The sequence below is a fragment of the Streptopelia decaocto genome (genome assembly GCF_964273445.1).
Source record: "Streptopelia decaocto genome assembly, chromosome: 8".
Lineage (NCBI taxonomy): Eukaryota > Metazoa > Chordata > Aves > Columbiformes > Columbidae > Streptopelia > Streptopelia decaocto.
Genome location: NC_138662.1, coordinates 8,310,729 through 8,333,092, shown reverse-complemented (window position 1 = coordinate 8,333,092; position 22,364 = coordinate 8,310,729). Strand labels below are relative to the sequence as shown.

Below are 22,364 nucleotides of genomic sequence, written 5' to 3'. Positions count from 1 at the left end.
TGCTTTATCATGCAGACTTACAGTGCTGTCAATATATGCTTCAGTCCATACCACATCATGCTCTTGGTCAATAACCTTAGGTCGGCTAAGAACGTGGAGATATTCCATGACATTCTCTTGAACATCAGCTAAGGTAGAGATCTGAGTAAAAAACCCTGTGAATAGACACAATTCTAAGTTATAAACCAGGCAGAACAAAGTAAGGAAGACTGTGACAAAGAATATGTGGTTTGTGTTTGTTATGTTTTCTGCTTGTTTATTTCCAAAGAAGAAATGCAAAAAAAAAAGGAATGTTTCATAAAAAGCAGCCTTGAACAGTAACAATTGGTGAAAACACAGAAGTCTGTTAAACCTTTGGCCAGTCTTGAAGGACTGAGTTCCCAACAATGCTATGAACAAGTGCATTGCCTGTCCTAAGCTCTTTATTTCAAGAAAACTTTGTTGTTTAATGGTAAAGAAGCTCGAGGGTAATTTTTTTTAATGCTGCACACTTTAAAAGTTAGAACTGGTATTAACTTTGTCCGACAATGTCTCATTCAGTTTGTCCAGTTTCAAGGAACATTACAGATTAGAACTACAGTAACAGAAAAGTAGTTGTGTATGCTCTAAAATGCTGATCCTTATAGGATATGGCTAAACATCAGATAATAGTAATAAGTTATTTACAAATGGCAGGTCTAGACTACAACTAGAATTGCTTGGTTTAGTGATCACAGGTTTGTTAATCCTTTAAAACATCTACAACCTGACAGCACTGACAAGAGCAGAGGCTACAGCTATCTGAGCTGTCACCACTTCCTTCTCAGAGCTTAGATATCAAGTATCTTTATACATCACAAACTTGGCACCTGGAGCCCACATCACGCAATGGTGACGAAGGAGTGACAAATTTGAAGGCTACAGTTTCATCAAGCCTTATTTAAATGCATCACTTCCCTTTCATGTACTTTCCTTTTCTTTAACAAGAAAAGGCCAATATAGAATTTTCATGAAAGAAGCCTTGCTGCAATTTAGTGTTATGACAAGATCACAACTCCTGTGGAGCTGGAATAGGGCTTCAAAATAGAGCTATTTTCTGTCTGAGGTTCTGAAAGCTTTTTCAGCTGTACAGTAAGTTTAATTAGGAAATCTATGAATTGTTGGCTTATAACAGTTATGGAAAAAAAGCAATGTGTAGATTACTCTTTCTGAAATGCTGCCTGCTCCAATTTTGAGACTGCTCAGTCTCCCAAGTCAAAGTATGTTTTTTCCTTCCTATGAGTAATAAGGGACACTTCACTATCTAGTCCTTTTAATTTGCTCTAAATGTCAATACATAGTCAAAATATGATTATTTGCCATATGAGCTATTCATATAGATAATCTCATAAATTATATATATATGTATGTATATATGGACACTCTGGTTTATAATACTTTTAATCAAGGATTCAAAATACTTCAGAACTGTGTGGATTAGTCATTTTATAGGTGACTTCCTACTTTTTCCTAAAGCAGTTCAGAGTGCTTGAATTTTGGTATGTCTCATTTCAGAAAGCTTAAAAGAGATCGATATTCAGAGGCCATATTTAGCACTGTTAACATGTTTCAAGTTACATACTCAAAAGCACAGGCCATTCAGAAATTCAGAAAAATCAAACAGAAGTACAAATACACTAATCTCCCTTTTTCCTTTCTTCTTCCATCTTAGACCAGCGTACAATCGCTGTGAGGACTAACACACTAAAAGGAAAGAACACACCAACTCTGATCATTTCCCTGTAGATTTAAGGCAGGGGACCTCCACGTATGTTCATCTCGCCTTTTACCAAACACATACTTCCGGCTGTCCTCACAGACAAGTTTTCAGTTGTCCTCAAGAACAGACTTAATGACTGCTTTTTTTCAGCTTTTTCTATGCAGTCTTGCCTCATCACTCCAATACTATTTGTTGAATTCATGTACTTTTCAGTACATGTTATGCCTGTATTTGCACTTCTCTTACAACAGTGTGCAAAATTACAGTTGGAGCAAAGATCGGCTTGCACTGAGTTGTGTACAGTGAATAAGACACCACCTGCACTTAAACACTAACATATAAACATAGTAAATAATGCCTGAAAAGTCAGAGTAGATGAACCACCTGAAAAAATCTGTATTGTATCCAAGGGGATAGAAAGGTATTTTCTTACCCTTACAGGTTGAAATCACATTAGTTAACAGTTTTTAATGTCATACTTCATTAAAATCAAAACCTTAAACATTCATTTAAGAAGCTCCTGGATGTCTATGCCTGGAAAATTCTTTAATCACAGACTATATAAATTACCTCTGCATTCTGATTGCCTCCTGAAATGTTTTAATGTCAGTTTTTCAAGTGAAAAAATTTAGCTAGATTACACAAACAGCAAGAGGGGGGAGGGGAACAAAAAAAAAAAACAAACGAACAACACCACCCAAACAAACAAAAAACAAACAAACAAACAAAACCAAAAAACAAAACCACAAAACCAGAACAATCTGAAACACTTCAGTGTTGCACCAATACAGGTTTAAACATGTTACAAGACACTGATAATACTACTGGATTTAAAAAAAAAAAAAAAAAATTTCTTCTTTTCCTTCATTTAGAAGACATCCATCTGGACCAGGTACACCCCACATGAGCAGACACACCTACTTGAGCAAACGTACTTGCAAACCATATCTCTTAACTGCACAATAAACAATTTTTAGCCTAATTTCCTAAAACTAAGAGATTGTAAGTCTGAATCAATTTCATATAAAAACAATTTTGTATTAACTTCACAAAGAATAAAGGTCTCAAAGACAAGTGAAAATTTGTCACTATCCTAAGACAGAAAGAAGCGACATTGAGCATCCTATTTTGGAGCAGCCAGATGGTAGATCAGAGCACGCGGACTGGCATGCGCGTCATTGCGGGCCAGCCGTGCAGTGCTCCTTGCCCAGTGAGTACGACAGCTGACCAAGTCAAGGTTAGCAAGTGGAAGAAAAGGGATTAGTGTGAAAAATAATCCTATTTTTTAATTGTATCTGTGTTTCACAGATTTATTCATATATCAGGCTGCAACAGATGAAAAGTTGAAAGAGTGTGTTAGAGACTTTATTCCATTTAATCAGGTTGCCTCAAATAACTGAATTCCGTGAAATGTAAGAATTGCTGCTAAAGATATATAAAAGACAAGACTTAGATGAAGATGGTGTCATAAGATACCACCATATGGATTCTCTCTAGGTTTTTTATAATGTGATCTCAGAGTTCGGTTTCATTTGTAATTTCTGGGAAAAGTTCCTTTCCTGCAATGAAGATTTTGTCTGTTTAATCTCTTTATGAATAATGTTTGTGTTCCGTAGCTCACTTTAGAAAAATCTACAATGATTTTTTAGTTTCCCCATACTCATGTAATATGAACAATTAACAATCTAACTTCTATGAATTTCTGTTTCATTTATTTACTATGTTTCTACAAAAAAGTTGTTGTACTTAAGTTTTAAGCTGCCTTTAAAACAAAGCAAAAAGAATTCCGAAAGCTACATAAATTATTTTCCCCATATTTTTAACACCTGTTCTAATATATTTTTTTAATCTTCTCCTAATGGGAAAACTCTACCAAAAGTTACTATATTATAGCTAGGGACAGCGTTAGGTTACATTCCCTTAGTTAATTTTCACTGTATATTTAGATCTTTTGATGATTCATGTTTGTATCTATGTGCAACAAATGACAAATCTTACAAGAATTAGCTTCCTACACTGTTAAATTTCTCTTATCTAGATATCAGAGGTATTCCATGGATTTAAAAACTTTACTCTTTGGATAATCGGGTTTAATCATCAGATAAAGATGCTCTGAAGTTCTTGAGCACAGCTGCTGAGGCCACATAAGCAACAGCAGCAAATCCATGCTTAAATTTTTGCATTCTAACACCTGCTTCTCAGCTCCCTGGTGTGTGAATTATGCTACCTTACAGCCTCCTACCACCAGAGCTACTTTTTTTTTCCTCTCCATCAGGAAAAAAAAATGTGAAGGAAATGGGTAAGTTTCAGTAATGACAAGCATGAGATATGTATAATATGTGGTTAAAGACAGACGCTTATGCTCTGCAAGTGGGCTGCCTTTCCGTATTACACAGTCCTTACAATTGTTTCAGAAGACTTGTTTTTCTCTAAAATGTCCAACATTAGATTCATAACTTTTCAAAATGCCTCCTGTGGATTTTTATATGGAGTGCAGCACTTTCATTTTCTGGACACTGTATAAAATAGATGCAACATTCTTGCAACTAATAAAATATCAGAATTACAAAAAAAAAATCTGCCTTGAGTAGGGACTAAGGAGAGAATTCATTGTTTCACTGCAGCTGTAAAACTCCCATGGAGATTCCCCCCTGCCCCCCCACCTAAGAGGCCTCTCAAGCAGGTGACCAGTGTCTGTAACTGGCTGCCTGCCACCCCCCACCAGAGCCCCAGTGCAGGAGGCGCTGGGGTCATGCTCATAATGGGAATGGATCTGACTGGGGCTTCCTGTGTGCAGCTTGCCTGCCCTAATACAATAATCTATAAACTGCTACAGCTGGGGCACCATTTGCCTCAGGGCTGATCTGTCCTCTGCTGCAGTTACAGCCGCTATCAGACCTCCGACAGGCAAAGTATTTCTCTCTACATCGCTTTCTCAGCCTCTGCTCCTTTGTACTGATGAGCCCTCTCCTTTGTCCATTTTACAATATGCAAACCACAGTGATGATCCATAATAAAAACTTTAAAAAAATAATAATAATTAAAACAGAGACTGTCACATTACTAACGCGAAACAGAATTTTACTGAAAAAAAATAAAAAAAAAAACACGTTTAAGCCTGGCTGTTTTGTTAGTAAGTAATGCATTAAGTCACATCTTTACAGCTTTCTGCTGGAAGTGACCACTAAGGGAAAAGGTAGTACCTGCTTACTTTAAAATCTGGCACATGCACGTTGAGTGGTAGGAAACTTTTACCTTAGTTTACTTCACAAAATTAGTTGGTTTTTTTTTTCTTTTTCTTAATGGGCACTTGCTTATGATACAGAAGAGTAAATTGCTTCAAATTTCTCAAACCGCTCTAGAGGGACTTTGAGGTTCCTGAGTGTTTTAATGTATTTAAAATGGTATGGTGTTTTGCTTCATTAAGCCAACTCCCTCTAGATATGTCCTACTTATACAGAAAAACATGCTCGGGGTTTTCAAGGTTTCACCATCACAATCTAGAAGCTAAAGAATTTTTGCAAGGTAGTATGAATTTCCCCTGTGACCCATCTCGAAGGAAAGGACTGCTGTCCACTGTCCAGTCAGCTGGAAACCCTGCAAGCAGCCTTCATCTGTGTTGTGCTTCCAAGGGGAAAATCACTGCAAGGAAAATTGATTTTAGGGTCATTGACCTTCAGTGACAATGACACACTCTGGCCCACCCATGCAAGTAGCAAACTGCTGTCCAGCCATTCAGCCACTCTTTAGACCAGCTTTCCTGCACTCCTCATCTGTCTGTGCTGCAATCCTTTACTTCACTAAAAGAAAACGGACAAGATGTGGCTGAAAACTGTAAGAAAAAGCTCTAAATCCATACTGCCTGACATAATTACTTATGCTGTTTCCAAAGCTATAAAAAGGTATTTAATTAGTGATCAGAGTAGAAGATTTTTGCATTGTAAGCTATCAGAGAGCAGGTATTTTAACTATTAAACTGAGAGTAAAAAAATCATAGAAAAAACAGTCATTAAACTGTTTAGCTGATTCGTATGAGTAAGATTCTAACTCAAAGCACCATGGCTCTGAAAAGAACAAAGTAGTCCTGAAGAATGACAAAGGTGACCACTTTTCCCCTCTGGGAATAAGGAAGACATGGACCAGATGATCTGCTAAGGCAGTTTCTATTGCCTGGTCTTAATTTGAGTTGCTGTACTTAGATCTTTATGAATCTGTAGAGCTGGGCTAAAAAGCTAAAAGATTTTGTTGATTAAATTGTCTTCAAAAAGATGCTTCAAAGGATTCTTATACTATTATTTAAACTAAATTATGGTGTAATATTAGCTGATTAAGACAAGACTTCAAACTGAGTAATTTCCATCAGCTGGACATAACAGTAGTTAAAGAAATAATGACTAAATGGATAGCACCTGATGCAATTCATCATAATGTAATGTGGCACGAAGGAAAAAAAAAAAGAATTTTCTTTTTCCCAAAAGGAAAAGAAAAACCTGAAGATTAATTAGGGCTTCTTTTTTCTTTCTTTTTATTTATTTTTTTTTTGTGTGTGCGTGTGTGTGTGTATGTTGGTTGGTTGTGGTTTGTTGTTGTTGGGTTTGTTTTGTTTTTGTTTGTTTATTTGATCAATCCTTTTACTATAGCATCTCAGCATCTTACATGTTTTAATGCTCCTTCCTTAAGGAATATAAAACCATTTTTTTAATTACACTGTCAGTTCCTCAAGGGACAGGATGTCTGGTGTTTTGTTGTGCCTAACTCAACAGGACTTGTATTCAATGGTCTCAGGAATCAAACTAGCTCTGAGTAATAACAGCTATAATAGAACAAATGCTTTGAAATTAATGTTTGTTCTCTGAAAAAAAAAAAAAATCACATAGTTTAAATGCTTCATATATATTTTAAGAGAAAAACACATTTCAATTTTTTTTTTTTTTTCTTCTTAAATTGTATGCTCCAAGATAAATCAGTGTTTTCCTTTCCTGGAAAAAAAAACAAGCCATCCTCTCTGATTAGTTGTCAGTGACACCTTATCTATAGAAGGGTCAGATACAAAGGCTTGCTAATAGGGTTTTGAGACAAGACTTTCACAGTTGAAGGTTAACGAACCTTTGTTAGCACAGGCCATCCACTTCAGGTTATCAGCAAAAGCAGCTTCTCTTCCAATCAGATAGGTAAAAATACGAACCTGAAAGTAGAATGCAAAAGATGAAAGAAATTAATACTGCATTTAAAACTTATACAGTGGAACTTCAGATACAGATGTGTAATGCATACAGATAGGTCTCTTTTGAGAAAGTGGCCCTGGTTAACCAGCACAGAAGGTTAAAGAAATCTCTCTGCTAGTAATGTCTTCGTTACAAAATGTGACTTGTTCTATGTAACAGAATGGCTGATCTCCTTGGATATTCTAAATATCTGAGATTTAACCAAAGTTACTATCAAATGGTTAAAGTACAAGTGAGAATAAGCTAAAACCATTTGGGTACAAGGCAAAACTGCATGTTTCATACAAATTTGTGCTGCACTTATGAATTCAGAAAATTGCTATGGTGGGGAGGAAGAGGCAGTTAAGAAATACTTCTGCAGAGTTTTAGCTAGATAAAAAAGGAATGAGAAAGGAACATGTTGTCCAGACCTTCCTCTACCCCACTAACACAAGTTTGCATGGTATTCACAGCCCACTCTGTTCAGGCTGTGTCTGGAACCACGTGTGTGTGTGATGAGCAAAGAAATCACTGACCTGGGTCCCAGCATATTCCAGCTAGAAGCCCCACACAGTACCATACCTTCTTCATGTACCATCTGATATAGCTGGGTGACATAGTGAGCCTCACTTGATCGGAGGAAGCTCCCAGCAAGAGAAATGGGAATAGCACCTGACAGCTGCAGCTAAAGCCCACGTTCTGCCCACTGCAGCCATTGCCACGCTAAGGTTTATGCCTCTCATTTCACGTGCCTAAACTTCCACAACCATTTTCCTATTCCCTAATGATTTGTCCAGGCAAAAGTGGCTGAGTGAATACTGGACATATTAACAAGTCAAACACAAAGTGATTATTTCTCTCTATTCCATTGTAAGACCACATCTGCAGTACTGAGCTCAGTTTTGGATTCTCCCATACATGACAGATGCTGACTAGCCAAAGAAGACAAGACTCTTCTTGAAGGTGGACTCTAAGAGGACAAAAGTCAGAAGTTCCTAAACAATTCCAATTCAATATAAGGAAAAACATTTTTATGGTAAGGGTGATAAAATATTAGAAAACTTTGCCCAGAGATGCTGCAGAACCTGCATCCTGGGAGATATCAAAAATTAGACAAGTCCCTGAGCAGCCTCACCTAACTTCATGTGCTCTGAGCAGGGGTTCTTTTCAGCCTAAATGACTGTATGAAATTAGCAATATTTTACAGAAGAGACTCAAAATGTCACTGATTTTGTAACAGAATAACTTGTTTTATATTTTGTCTATTTCAAAGGCAAAACAAAAAGATTAAATTAGGGCTGGAAATTAGCAATTTGTACATGTAAACATGGTGTTATTGTTACATATGGGATGAAAGAAAATGATTAATTCCATACTGTAACACTAAAAATTGCAACTCAATCTAACATCAGATGCTTTTATCAGTATGCTTAATAGAACCATCATTATCCAAACTTTTTTACAGAAACTCTATTATTATTATTAAAAAGCTGTACACAAGAAAATATGCTCCAGAACATTTTATTCAACAGCTAATTGGATCTCACATTCACAAAACAGACATGCTTCAATTATACAGAAAGCTGATTACACAGAAAGAAAAGTCATGATGTGAGAAATTCATGAAGACCTCTAATTCATTTGCAATTTACTTAAAAATCAGAGAATTAAATTCTTTATAGTTTTTTTTTAAGTAGCACTTTTATCTCACAATGAGAAATTATTTGTGGAATATACCCCCTTTATATTTTTTTTTTTTTCATGGAAGAAGTTTTAAAATGTCTTTGAAAGTCTTCCTCTTTCCTGTCAGTTGTGATACTATATTCCCTCACTGCCCTTTTGTCCATTTTCTTAATGCCCAGACCTTGTTTCTAGGCATTTATGGTGTTTTACATTGTTATCATGCCTAGAGACCACATTTCAATCACAAAACTTTTCCATCTTTCAAACAGAAAACGTACATAGAAGTCAATCATGATTCATATCATTTAAATGCTATATACACTGATTGTGTAGTGTTCTTAATTAGTTTGAATCAAACAGTATGCATGATCCTACTCTAAGACTCTAAAGAATGCAGCATTAAACAAAAGAATGGTACTTTTATCCCTTGTTGATGGCTACTGAAAGTATTAATAAAGAAAATCTTTATTCTCCAAACACATGTGGAAGCACACAGTGACATTTATACCCTCAAAATACAGCATAAATCACTGTCACTATTTATCTTCCTGAAAATGATGCTTGAATATAGCCTATGATGAGACTGAACACATCTGAGAGATTTATATTTAATGATCTGCTTTAATCTATAAAGAATCAAACTGCACTGTGTTCCTAATAAAAGGAGACCAGCCTTATCTAAAAGCATGAGCAGTAAGCATGATTATAGGCTTAGGCAGCAAACAAACTGCATTAAACCTACTAAAAAGAATTTCAACAAATCGGTATCATAGATCATCATGAGGAGTGGGCTGCCTCTGTGATACTGTTGCAAGGACTTTAATGATTTTTCTCTGAGTACACTTTATGCATATAGTTTAGAAGGTATCTTCAGTTTCACTAGGAAATATTTTAACCATCATAAAAAAAAGCACTGCTAATTCTTTGGCATCACTTGAAAAAATAAAAATAAAAGCTAGAGAGAACTAGCACAGAGGATGAGTGAACGGAGTTTATTAAGTGATGCTTCCCTTCCCTCTCCCAATGAGCTGTGTATTTTTCTCTATGCACTTTTCACTGAGTATGTTATATAAATGATGTTTACCGGTATCAACATGCAGTATAACATCTTTTATAAAATGAAATATAAAGTAAACTATAATTTTAAAACACTATTTCTATACTGCTCGTTACTTAACAGAATGACTTACTATTCACAGTAGCTTCATAAGAAAATAACCCTGTAAGGCCACAGGAAAGTATTTTAGTTAAAAATAACGCTACTGTTACACTGAAGTTTTTATTTCACATTGACCATAAAGATACATTAATAGCTTTTAGGAATATTGTTTAATACTTTGTTCAGAACAGTGAGAAAAATCCTCAAAAACAGGTCTGAAGGCAAAAAATTCTGACTATAGCTCTACTTCTAAAAGTTTCATTTGATCATTTCATTGAACCTATCCAGTGTAAACTTAATTCACTATGAGCCTGCAGTGGAAAACACTCATGAATGCCCAACCATACACTGTAAAAGTAATTTTTTCCAAACAAATACTTGCCGTATTATTGTCTGCTTTCAGAGATTACAACAATGACTGAAGTAATAAATTAGTTGAATTGAAACTTGCCTGAATAAGTCTATGTTCTAAATGACATTTTTCAAAACAGACTTGGATCCTCATGCCTCTTTTGCACTAGGTTTACTCTTCTGGATTAGTATTTTATGTAATAATTCTAGATGTGCTGGTACCATTCATAGTACAATACCAATAAACAGGGACAAAGTTACTGTCGTCATATACCAGTTTTGTGCACCTAAATAAAAATATAAGTCAATACTATAGAAGCATTACATTAATTTAGCAGGATAAGTTCAAATTACTTCAACTTCTGCGTGTGGACAAGACCTATGCAGTGGTGGGCTATATGTCCTGCAAAACAGGACATGCTGCATCACAGTTACCACTGTAATTGTCACTATAAATTGCCTAGACAGGTTCCAGATTTAACATCCATCCATATTCTCAGAGACTATATAAGATAAATGTTGTTAGGTAAAAACTCTTTATAGCCATCACCAAATTTTCTTCTCTGTCTTTCTGAAGTACTGAATGGAAAGTGTGTCAGAGCAGTTCTGTTCTGCAAAATGATTGCATGAAATGTCTATTTTAATCAAACAATCCAGATATAGCACTACTTTTGTACAGTCTACTGATAAATATGTATAGTACTGAGGCATATGATTGAAATCTCCATAATGTATACTAGCTGAGGCAGTACAAATTATGTCTCATTCTGTGGATTGTATTAGACCTTAAAGAAAATAACACAATAGAAACTATAAGCTTTAATGAGTGTATAATACCCTGATACACATATATCGGTATCTTACGGTACCACACAATGTTAGGACACCAAATATTCATTCACGCCCATATGAAGAAAACATTTTAATCAAGGCAGACTGAATAAATTAAAAGTTGTTATGGGCCAGTCCCATAAGATCAAGTATCAACATTTACATAGTCTACATATGCTCCGGCTAACTGAGTATAAGCCAAATGAGAAAAACACCTTTCAATATCCACACACTGAGACTGAATCAAGAGACCATTTTCGTCTGAGAAGGAATCTGCATCAGAGGGAGTAAGTACCTCTCTGGCAAAAAACATATGACAGAAAGAGAACCCTTCAGTTCTGGATAATTTTGAAAGGTTTGTAAGATATTTGAGAGAGATACCTAAATCAAAATATTTTCAATGTCTGACCTGTAAAATATGATAGCAACCATATTGAGGCTTAACATGAACTGCTGGATTTGGAGAAAGGAAATACTCCCAGGCAAAAACACTACTCTTGAATTGTTATACCCTATCTACAAAGCTGAGTATTGTAGATGTTATCAGATTCACTGAATGCAAAGCAAAGCTAACTCCAACAGCAAAACTTTCAATCTTTCAAACTATACTTGCTATTCCTGCACAGTATGTAGCTCCTACCTATGTGCCATAGACTACTAATTTTTTAAGCCAACATTCATAGAAAATGGAGAGAAAGCTTCACAGTAACATTACAGAAAATGAAAGGACAGTGGAACCATAATCTTTAATAGAGCTTGTGACTTTGTCACTTCATATATTTCTATATTTTTCTAAAGCGAGTGCTGAATGTCAAAGAATACCATTTGAGATTGATGTGTTTAATTATCTTTAAAACAGCAGCTGTAGAGACCTTCCCTATATTACCTTGTTATTATGTCTCATTCCTGACCTAGAAGGATCACCTCAGGGAAAAAGCACTCCAGTTATTATTCTTACCAAAAGATTGCTGTAGAAACTCCAATGATTCTGAACTGTCGGTTCATATTCAAATTAAGCAACAGACTAATTTCAACAGTGAATTTTATGATGATCAGCTTCTATGTGTAAGACTGGGAATTCTGGTCCAAACCACTAGGTTCATAGTGAGCTAGTGAGAAGAAGCACAACATGTCAACAGCTGTCACAAGCTTTTTTTGGCAACCTCTCCCATGTACACAGCAGAATTAAATAATATTAAGGCATTAAGCCATCAACATCAGTAGTTCATACGAAACTAAATACAAACCTTATACAGAGTAAAACAGTCAAATCAACAGTAGATATTTAACTGCATTTATTATGATTATTTTAACCTGTTTTCTCTCTGGTTTTCCAGTCTCTTTGTTTTACACTTATTGCTTTACCTAGGCACAGATCACAGTTTAGATTACACAGGTGGTTTGCTCTCTGCTCTTTGTTGTACACCCTCAAATTTTGAAAAATAAGAAAGTATTGTTAATAAGTTTCTTGCTTTTACAGCTAGGGAATATTCTGAAGTTTGAACATTTAAACTCAGGACAGACAACCTATATAAAATCTCAGAGACGCATACACTCAACCATTAGTGAGGAAACCTAAGAATGATGATTTAAATGACAGCTATTTCAGTGCTAACCACTTCATCTGAAATATCCACTTAACAGGTTCATCCATTACGCATGGACTAATCCACAGTCCCTGAACTGTCCTCACCTCTGAAACTTCATTTAACTAACAGCATAGCAAAGAGAACAAGGACCTTCTTCTATCTATGTTAAGCAAGACAAGTCAATCTGCAAGATTCTACACACTGGAACTGTGAAGTCATATGTTCATGCCAAACAGCTGGTAAAATAGTATTTCCAGAAACTTAAAATACCGTGTGGGAGGGGAAATGGGACTTGTTCTTGCAGCTGATAGTGCAGACCTCTGTTTGCAGCTGCAAACTATTTCATGGACACCTTCAGCAAAATAGTCTTTCCTTTCTGGCTCAGCAAGAAATAAAAATAGTCTTGTGGCAAGAGTTATGGAATTTGAGTTAAAAGTGAGATATAGGGATTAAATTCAAGTTCCCATAGTTATAAGTTATGGTGATCCAGGAATGCCCCAGCTAGTCTCTGCATGGATGAGCAAATGGTCTGATTCGGGACAATGGATAAACATGAGACTAAGTGATGGTCTCAACTCCTAAGTAGCCTCACCACAAAGAATTGGCTGAATTCTTTCAGGAGCTCTCAAGGTGGGAATTGCAACAGTCCTGGAGGTTTTCCCAGGCAACTCATGCTATGGCTAGACCACATGATAGGCACTACTAGTGTATTTCAAAGTGTTAATTAACTACTTGGTTGGAGAATCTAGCCATTCCAGAGACTTCTTCAGGCAATTCCTGCTGTAGAATTGACCAAACCGTATTGAGAAAAGACACCTGCATAGTATCACAGTAGAAAGCCTGAGGAACAGTCGCATAGGAGAGCCTTTTGAACATACTTAAGATAGTTAGGAAATGTTTTGTATGTAATTTAAGATAATATATAGCAATGAAGCATTCCTGTGCTGGAGTAGTGAAATACAATCACAGGCTAGCTGGTAATAAAGATTCAGCAGAACAGCAATTCAGAGCACCTCACTGAATACAGCTGAGGCCACTGTTGCAAGGACCCCCTTTCATCTGACAGCATGTTACCACCTTATTCAAGATGCTCGATTCCCACCTTGAGTCTTACTCTATCCAAAGACCCTCCTAAATGGTTTAACACTCTGGTCTTTGCAACGGTCTCAGTGGGGCACTGATCAAAGCACTTCAGTTTTCATTGATCAATAGCTAAAAAGTGACAGTAGGAGCAAATGAAACTAAAGCTGCTCGAGATTTGATTTACATGCTGTAATTCAAGATTCACAAAAGCAATACTCTAATTGCCTGAATTTTGTGAACCTAGTAATGAAAAAGCCAGGTGCTTCTACTCTAAATACAACCTCAGAGCTACATTCTCAAAGTCTGTTACTGTCAAAAAGCAAAGTTCTGGTTTACACTCTGAATATGACTAAGAGAGCATAAGTGAAGAATACAGGAAAGCTTAACAGTGCTTAAGGTAAAAAGAAAAATGTTAATTTTGAAATTCTCATGTGGATCCCACTTCCAGGCAGATACATTTTTCTATTCAGAAGAATACCATTAGGGAGGTGCCCCATTCTTTGAAAATCTACCAAGAGGTAAAAAAAAAAAAAAAATAAAATGGGGAAAAAAAACACACCATCCCAACCCAAAAGGTAACTTTACAAGCTGTAATTGTTGGTGGCAGAACTGACAATTACATCACATTCTAAGTTGCCAGCATTAGCTTCTGATTCCATTCTTCTGCTCTATCAGTTTTATGTTGTAAAGTACTTGACTCTTCAAACCAGCTTCTCTTTCTGTTAACTATGACTTTTTCATGCTCTGTTTCTTCTTACACTTTGTTATAGTGGAAATATTCTTAAAATTAGTTACTCAGCATAAGCTTACAAACTCTTCATCCTTTATGCCTCAATAACTGGCTTCTCTTCCTTGGGCTCCTGCTGCTTTATGGTTTTCTGATGTGTTTTTTAGGTTCAAACTCTGAAAGTAAGCTAATCTTACTTCCAATTTAGAAAAATCTTGAGGTTTTATTTATGCTTCCTTTGCTTCCCTCCCAACATTACATTGTGCCACTTCAAGATTGGTCTTCAGTATTACTCCTTACCTAATCTCATCCTCCTTTTCCTCTCTCTCTCCAGCATCTTTTTGTACAGCTCTGCCTCAGAAGACACCAACAGGAAAAGGGGACATCAATGCTGCACTCGGTGCCTGTTTTAAGGAGATGGCACTACCCCACCACACGTTCCTGTGAAGAGCAGTCTTGATGCTTTCATAAAGGGTTTTGAGAGTCATACTGGATCCATTCAGCAAGATCAGCAAGATTCACATTCAAAAACATCTAAGCACAACTAGCCTTTCCAAATCTGAAAAGGGAAAAATTGGGAGTTTGTAAAATGTATCAAATTTTGAGATGTATTATACCTTCTAACTTTAACCTACACACACACAAAGCAACCCAAAAATAATACACAAATTTCAAGTATCCTCCAGCGTATCTGGTTGTTGCAAAGGGCATAATATACAGGGCAATGAACAGGCAAAGAAAAAGAGTAGAAATACAAGATCATGCTAGAAACTTCACCTTATCTCTGAATGTCTTCGTAGCTTTTTAAATTTTAGTTCTTTTTTTTTATTATGAAGCAGTGAAAAAGGAGCTAAGGATGTGTTTGCACTGATAGGTTAGCAGGAAATTCCATTAAGACAATGTTTTAAATGAGCACAAAAAAATTGTACTGATCAGGGCTACAAAGCTCAGTGATACAACACAAGGTAGCACTACTACAATATCTTCTACCCTGTTAGAGACCTTTGCCTATAAGGTGCTGAAAGGCTCAACTTACCCTGCACTCAGTGCAAGGAAGCTATGAAATTGAAGCAATTACCTCATGAAAATGGAATTCTTAAACATTATGTTACCCATTCTTCATTGCTAATTTTTCTCATGCAGTATTTTAAAAATGTCTCTTGGAAAAGTTTGCATTTATGCATTTCCTCACGTTTTCTCCTCCCTGCAATTGCACACTGTACCCAGACAATTTTATAACTGTTTTCTGTTATAGTGATATCAAAAACACTGTGCATTGTACCCTAAATACTGATGGGACAGTTAATGGAAACAAAGCTCAAATAATTAATAGGTCTGTTTACCTGGAAAACAAGAGGTTGTAAGCAAACTAGTAACAAATAAAACAGTCTGCCAGGGATCACCAAGCAGCTGAGCCCTGCTTTCTCAAACATCCACATCCCCAACAGTGCTTTGTATAGACCCACCTCAGAAAATACCTGCAGGAAAAAAGGAAATCGATGCTGCAGTTAATTGCCTGTGGTCAGGGGACAGATTTACTCTGTCACTCTCACCTGTGAGGAGCATTTCTAGATCCACCTTCTAGGGTTATGCTATTTTACACCTTGCCAGGATACAGCATGTGATGAGAAAGTGTCCAACACCATATTAGCACAAGGCTTATTGCTTCCCTACAGGAGTCTAATGGTTGACACAGTTTTGAAAGGAACAAAACACCTCAGACCTTTTACATGGGACACAAGTTCTAGCTGCTTTATACATCCTGAATTATTGTTCAGAGAACTGAGCAAGATAGTTCCCTTGCAGGCAGATGAGCTTCAGGTGGCACAGAAAGAGTACAAGAGTTCTTTAGTGATAAACAACAAATCCACATTTATACCCCACAACAACAACAACAAACCATACAAACACGCACATAAAAAAAAAAAAAAACCACACAACACGGCCCTCCCCCCCCAAAAAAAAAAAAAAACAAAACACAAAAGAGATCTAAGAAGCATCTCCTATTTTCTTACTTATCTTTCCTGCTTAGTGTGCAGCATGTATTAATGATGGTAAATAAGCAACCAATAACATACGAAGTGTAATACAACACTATGTATCTTGAATGTACTAGGTTCTTCTTAGCAGTCTAACAGTTAATTCAGCAAAGAAAATTTCCAAATATTTTGAGAATATTAAACTATTGGGCTCAGACCACGTGTAGAAAATTACATCCTAGAAAGTCCTTTTCAAAAAGTTATGATTATTTGGAAAAAAAAAAAAAAGACAGAGAGAGGGATTACCAAAAACCAATTTGTTACCTTTATCATAACTTTTACTTTTAGTACAAGCTATAATAGTTCTCCGACCTTTACAGATTACTTTGAGACCAATGGGTCCAAAGGGTGAAGTGTGTTATTAATATTTCAGACATATCTATTAGAATGTCAACAAAGTCTTTACATGGCACCTCCAAATATTGTGTATATACCACACATTTTTACTAAAGAACTACTTTAGAAATATTTGACTGAGTTTTATAAAAATTTATTTATTGTATTTTTTATATATTTCTATTAGTAAAGTCAGCCATGGCAGAATGAGTTTACCTATATGGGGTACTGAGGGAGAGGAAAATTTTAACTCACACTGTTATAACTTTTAAAAATTACCTGACATCATTCTTCTACCATAACGTTACTATTTCAAAGTAAAATATGATACTATCTATTGGAACTAGGAACAAGTTCTATGCTTTTATCAGAAAAACTAAAGAAATATTTGTTTCTAGTCCTGATATGCAAAATTCCAGATCAGTCATTACAACCCATTATCAGCCAAGCCTAGATGAACTACTTAAGGATAACTCAACTATACCTATCATTGCCATTCTTCAAAATGCGGGCGGATTTGCTGAAATGTAGAACAGATATTTTCTTCCTTAAATGCAAAATATTAGCCTAGGCAAATTAATTTGTCTGAATGGAGAGGAGGGGAAGGGATTAGAGCACAAAGCATGACATAAACAACTTTCTTGGATCTAACTGAAGCTTCTGTGGAAAAAGTAGGCTCATACAATTTCTGCTACTATATTACTTAGATTTCTTGTGCAACAACTAATATTTTTTGCAAGAATCCATGAGAAAAGAACAAAATCAGACTAAATATTAAGTAACCAAATACTGCCAACATACTCCACTTCTGTTATTACATAGTTCCAGGATGTATCATAGAACAATGGTAACTCATTTGCAGTATCCTTCTCTGTGCATGGTGCAGACACAGATTAGAGGATGACATAATGGATAAAGTACCGGTCTTTCGCCCTTGGGATTTTGTCCAGCCTGCAGTCCTATCAGATAATGGGTTTGGCAATCTCCACTAGTCTCTTTTGGACACTAATCCCCATTACAGAATCTCTATAATTCATCATATAATTTAATACACCTGGCAACCTTACCACCAGTTCATTCTTTGTTACGTAATGGCCCAAAGTGAAGTCAAGGGTGGTTAATGCTCTGACAACCAGCTATTATCTCCCATAACAGCTGATTTCGAGGGGATTATTGCAGTCATAAACCATTTTATAAAAATTGGCAACTGGGAAAGCAGTGTAACAAAATAAGGTGATATTTGGAAGTTTTATCACTGATTTTCTACCAGTCTGTAATGGAGTTTCTAGCATCCAAAAACGCTGGAAAGGAAACTTGAGATTAAAGGTACAGATGAGGAGCCAAGAATCTGAGGACTGAGTAAGCTCATAGCCAGAAAAGCTTGGCTATTTTGAGGTTACAGATGCTTTTTTGTCTTCCCCCTTCCCCCAATCAAATAGACAGCATATTTCTTCAGTATTTTAACTCAATTGTTAGTTCACCTCTTCACTTTATTAGCATTCTTCCCTTTTCACTTTGAAGTATTTCACTACTTGTTCACAAATGAACAAGGGATTTCATTGCTACGGGGATCAATTGCTGGGGATATAAGTGAGTGTTCAGGCAAGAAAAAGGGGAGCTGTACTCAGTTTATGGGATAAGAAAACAACTCACAAGCTCTGGGAAAGTCTAGGAAGAAAATGAGCAGTTGAGACTCCAGTCTAAATCACAATGGCATTAATATATGAGCAAAAAGACAACAGTACCAAGGTACTCGCAGTCAAACTAATTAGCATGCACAATTCCCACTGGGAATAAGTTCTACAAATTTGTAAAAAAGCTTTGAAAATTTCACCAGCTAAAATCTAACAGAATGTAGTTGTTGTCTGAGCAGTAAATTCTGTTACCAAAGGCAAAATGATTTGGTAGGTATCAAGATGTGGAAGGATATTTGAAAAATATATCAGATGCAAGGTCCTTCTGTGACTTCTGGTAGGTCCACCCAGCTGCAACTGTGAAATGTATCATTTTATATAGTATAATAGCATTAGTTGGATGTTGTATATTTAATCAATAGAATTGTTTCACAGAATTTTGCACAATGAATAAAACCAAACAACAACAAGAAAAAAACACTACACACAAACCCCAACAACAACGAAAAGAAAATAAAAACAACAACAAAAAGTAAAACGAAGGCAGAAAAATTTGAACCACCGCCACCCCTGCTCTGACTGAGAGGCATTACTAAAAATGCCCAGTTGAATAAAATGTGATTTGTTTCATGGAAGCTTTACAGCATTGAGTTGAAGTGAGCTTCTGTATTTCATGACTCAGAAAATACTATCTACCTGTATGTTTTTCATGCAGACTTGACTTGAATAAGCTCTCCTTCACTACAAGGAGATGTAAATCCCTGCCTGTACTTCGAACAAACTGTTTTAGGCAGAAGTCAATGTTGTGCTGAGCTCAACTTTGCAAGCCTATATTTGATTCCGTACAAGTGAATTTTATGTTAGTTTTTATACTAACTTCAGTGGCAAAAGGTTCAAGTTCTGGAAATCCAACCAGCAACAGGAAGTTTTATAATGTACCACAGAAAACTGTAGTGAGGTTTACTCACAGAATGCAAAGAATTTTTGCAAATTACAAGCATAACAGAATAAAAGTGAAGGCTTTATTTACAAGAACAGGGGAAAAGTTTGCACATGGAATTTTAATATTACTTTAGTAATTCATTGAAACAAAAAATCAGCCAAAGCAAAAGCTGCAAATGCAGATACTGCTCTGACAGAACAGCAGACTCACTGTTTGGCAAACTCTGGTAGGAATATGTGTTTATTGATGGACTTCCTGCGAGTAGAAGCACTGCAATTTCTTTAAGAAAAATCTTTCTGAAAATGCTGAGTTAGTGGATAGAAAAATAAATGAAATTTTACATAAAAACTGTCTGCTATGATGAAAAACATTTAATCCTTCACACACTGTGTATATACACCATGAATTGTTTGAACCATCAAAGTTTTACAGCAGGGACATTAAATAGACATCAGATTCCTTTATCTTGACTTTTCAACCAACTGAAGGCAATTGCTGCTCAGACTGTCATAGTATTCCAGTCAGTATTGAAATTACTATACAGCCTTTATCTTTGATTAAAAAATTAAATTTGGCTCTACTTTATCATTTTTGCAGCCCTACAGCATCCCTGTGTTCTCACAGTTAAGTCAAACTAAATATTTAATACATTGTTCTAATTAGCTACAAACTATTACCTGATTTAAGTCTGTAAATGAATGTGAAAAGACTCTGGAGGCCTAACGTTAACCTTCATCCACTCCAGTTATATGAGAGAAATTACAGCCTCTAATTAGACTCTTCAAACTGCAAAGAAATAGAATTTTCATAACCAGCTTATTAAAAAACGAAGGCCCCCTTGGGACAGGGCAAATTGCTTCTACCCTGATCCGCTTATCCTTGTACAACACCCTACAGAAGACTCATGTTGTCTGACTTACACAGCTCATATTTCTCCCAAATTAATGAGCGCTCAAATTATTCCAGCTGCCCCCTTGGCACGGGTCAAAATTGAAAATCCATGGCTGCCAAGTGACGTGTATAACCCAGCTGCTAAATAAAATGTGCTTAAGGGGACACAGCTGTTGAGGTGCCTATTTACATTAAAATAAGTCCATGGATACAGAACAAATGCCTAAAGACAGCAAACGGTGCACAACACTTTGTTTAACCCCTTCATTAAACCAGGTCACAAAAATTTGCAGCATCATTTATAGGCTTGACGTAAAAGCATGGACTTTTCACCTTATGATTTATTTCTTCTAATTTGTCTAATCTTGGAAACTTCCTGATTTTCTTCTGCAGAACTGTTAAATTCAGAGGAATCACACCAAACAGTACAGTTCACATGTCAGAAAAGGCATATGATTTTGCAAAACAATTCTACTTGGGAAAAATACAGAAAATTTAACTTAATTCCCTGCTCTCCAAACATGTGTGCCATGTTATGATCAGCATTATCTTTGAACAGCAGAACTTCTGAAAATGGTACTTGCAGAAGATTCACACAGACTTGTAGAGTCAGACCAAAAGGAGACTATTACATTTTTTGTACCTTAACCTACACGGGTTGGCAACTCACTTCCACATGAAGGTGAGTATACTACGTATCATCTCTAAAATGCTACATAATATAGGACCTTTTCTCCCTTAGAATTAACTGTCTTCTAAACAAATTCATGATGCTGTGGTTCATAGATCACATGTTTAACATGTTTTATAAAACACTATTGTAATCCAACTGACTTGAAAATTACTGTGCCAGTTGTGGAGCCATTGAAGTAACACGGGCCAATACATTGTTTCTCTTTGCTAATCAGGAATACCTGGCCAAAGGAAACCTTGGATATAGCACCAAAATCCAATATGAAGTTCTCATAGTCAAAATGTTTACTTTATTCAGTAAGTACGTATGAGGTCCAAGCCATAAAAAAGCATTTATGCAAGCTAACTAACAAGAAGTGTACAAAAACCAGCAGATAAGGTCCGAGAAGGTTCAAGTAGTCAATGGTTTATTTATTTTAGCTTTCACCAGAAAATTTACCTTGAGAAGTCACTATGACACAAGTATTTCTAACTATGGGATTAGGAGTTGAGGTCATATTTGGAAAAGAACAGTAGATAAATGTGTTTAAATCAGTCAAGTGTGATAAAACTTCCCATAGAGTATTCAAGGAACTAATCAAATGAATCTTTAAACCATCAATTAATATTTTTGAAGACCTGTGGGCAGGAAAAGAAAGGACAAGGGAAACATTTTCAAAGCCAAGAAAAACGAAAAACCTGCAGGATTACTTCCTACATTTAACTACCCAGGAAGACACTCACAAAACTGACTAAACAATCAGTTCAAAAGCATATGCAACACAATAAGGTGGGAAGAAATAGCCAACATCCATCTAAGAGCCATTCTGTCAAATCAATAATTTCCTTTTGTGACAAGTATCTTTTGTACTGCATAGGAAAAAAGAGGAGGAGAAAGCTATCCTGGTTAAATTCTGTATTTTTAGGAGAAGTGTGGCCAACACCAATCTAGGACTCATAGGCAGCATAACATCCATGAGAGCTTCCAACAGGGACTGACAGAAAAACAAGCCACAGCATGTTATCCACTCAGTGATGTTGTCTACCTCTAAGGACTACTATAGCCTAATGAAATGACCATAAGGTGAATGCTCTTGTCAGTCATTATTGTCAGATTAGGAAGAGAATTTGGAAATTAATTCAGTTAAATTCAGTTCAAATAAGTATGCAATTAGGAATGATGGTTCTAATATATCAATAAAAGATGAGGAAAATGTTTGAACACCAGAAAAAGATTTTAGAAAGAACCACGAATTCATGTGAGTCAACAATGATAAACTACTGAAATTAAACAAATATCACTTGCTGCATGTGGCTGAAAGAAATAGCAATGCATACTTTACATGAATGAAAGAAAAGGGAAGTGGTGGTTATTGGGCTGTACCTGTGAGAAAGAAAAATAGAAAAGAGCTTTAAGTACACTTCATGTTCACTGTTGGGCCTCAGACAGTTAGAAAAGTCTGTGATGAAGGAGGAACCCTGCA

The 22,364-nt window shown here is 36.1% G+C and overlaps 1 protein-coding gene across 1 annotated transcript in view; it reads right to left on the bottom strand.

The window, feature by feature from the left end:
• Positions 1 to 22,364, bottom strand: part of CACNA2D3 (calcium voltage-gated channel auxiliary subunit alpha2delta 3) — a gene marked incomplete at its 5' end in the record, with an annotated part of 433,227 nt that overhangs the window by 143,998 nt on the left and 266,865 nt on the right. Inside the window, 2 exons of the mRNA XM_082060048.1 lie at positions 22 to 155; positions 6,845 to 6,923. Of these exons, the coding sequence (XP_081916174.1) occupies positions 22 to 155; positions 6,845 to 6,923 (213 nt within the window). The remainder of the gene's footprint in view (positions 1 to 21; positions 156 to 6,844; positions 6,924 to 22,364) is intronic.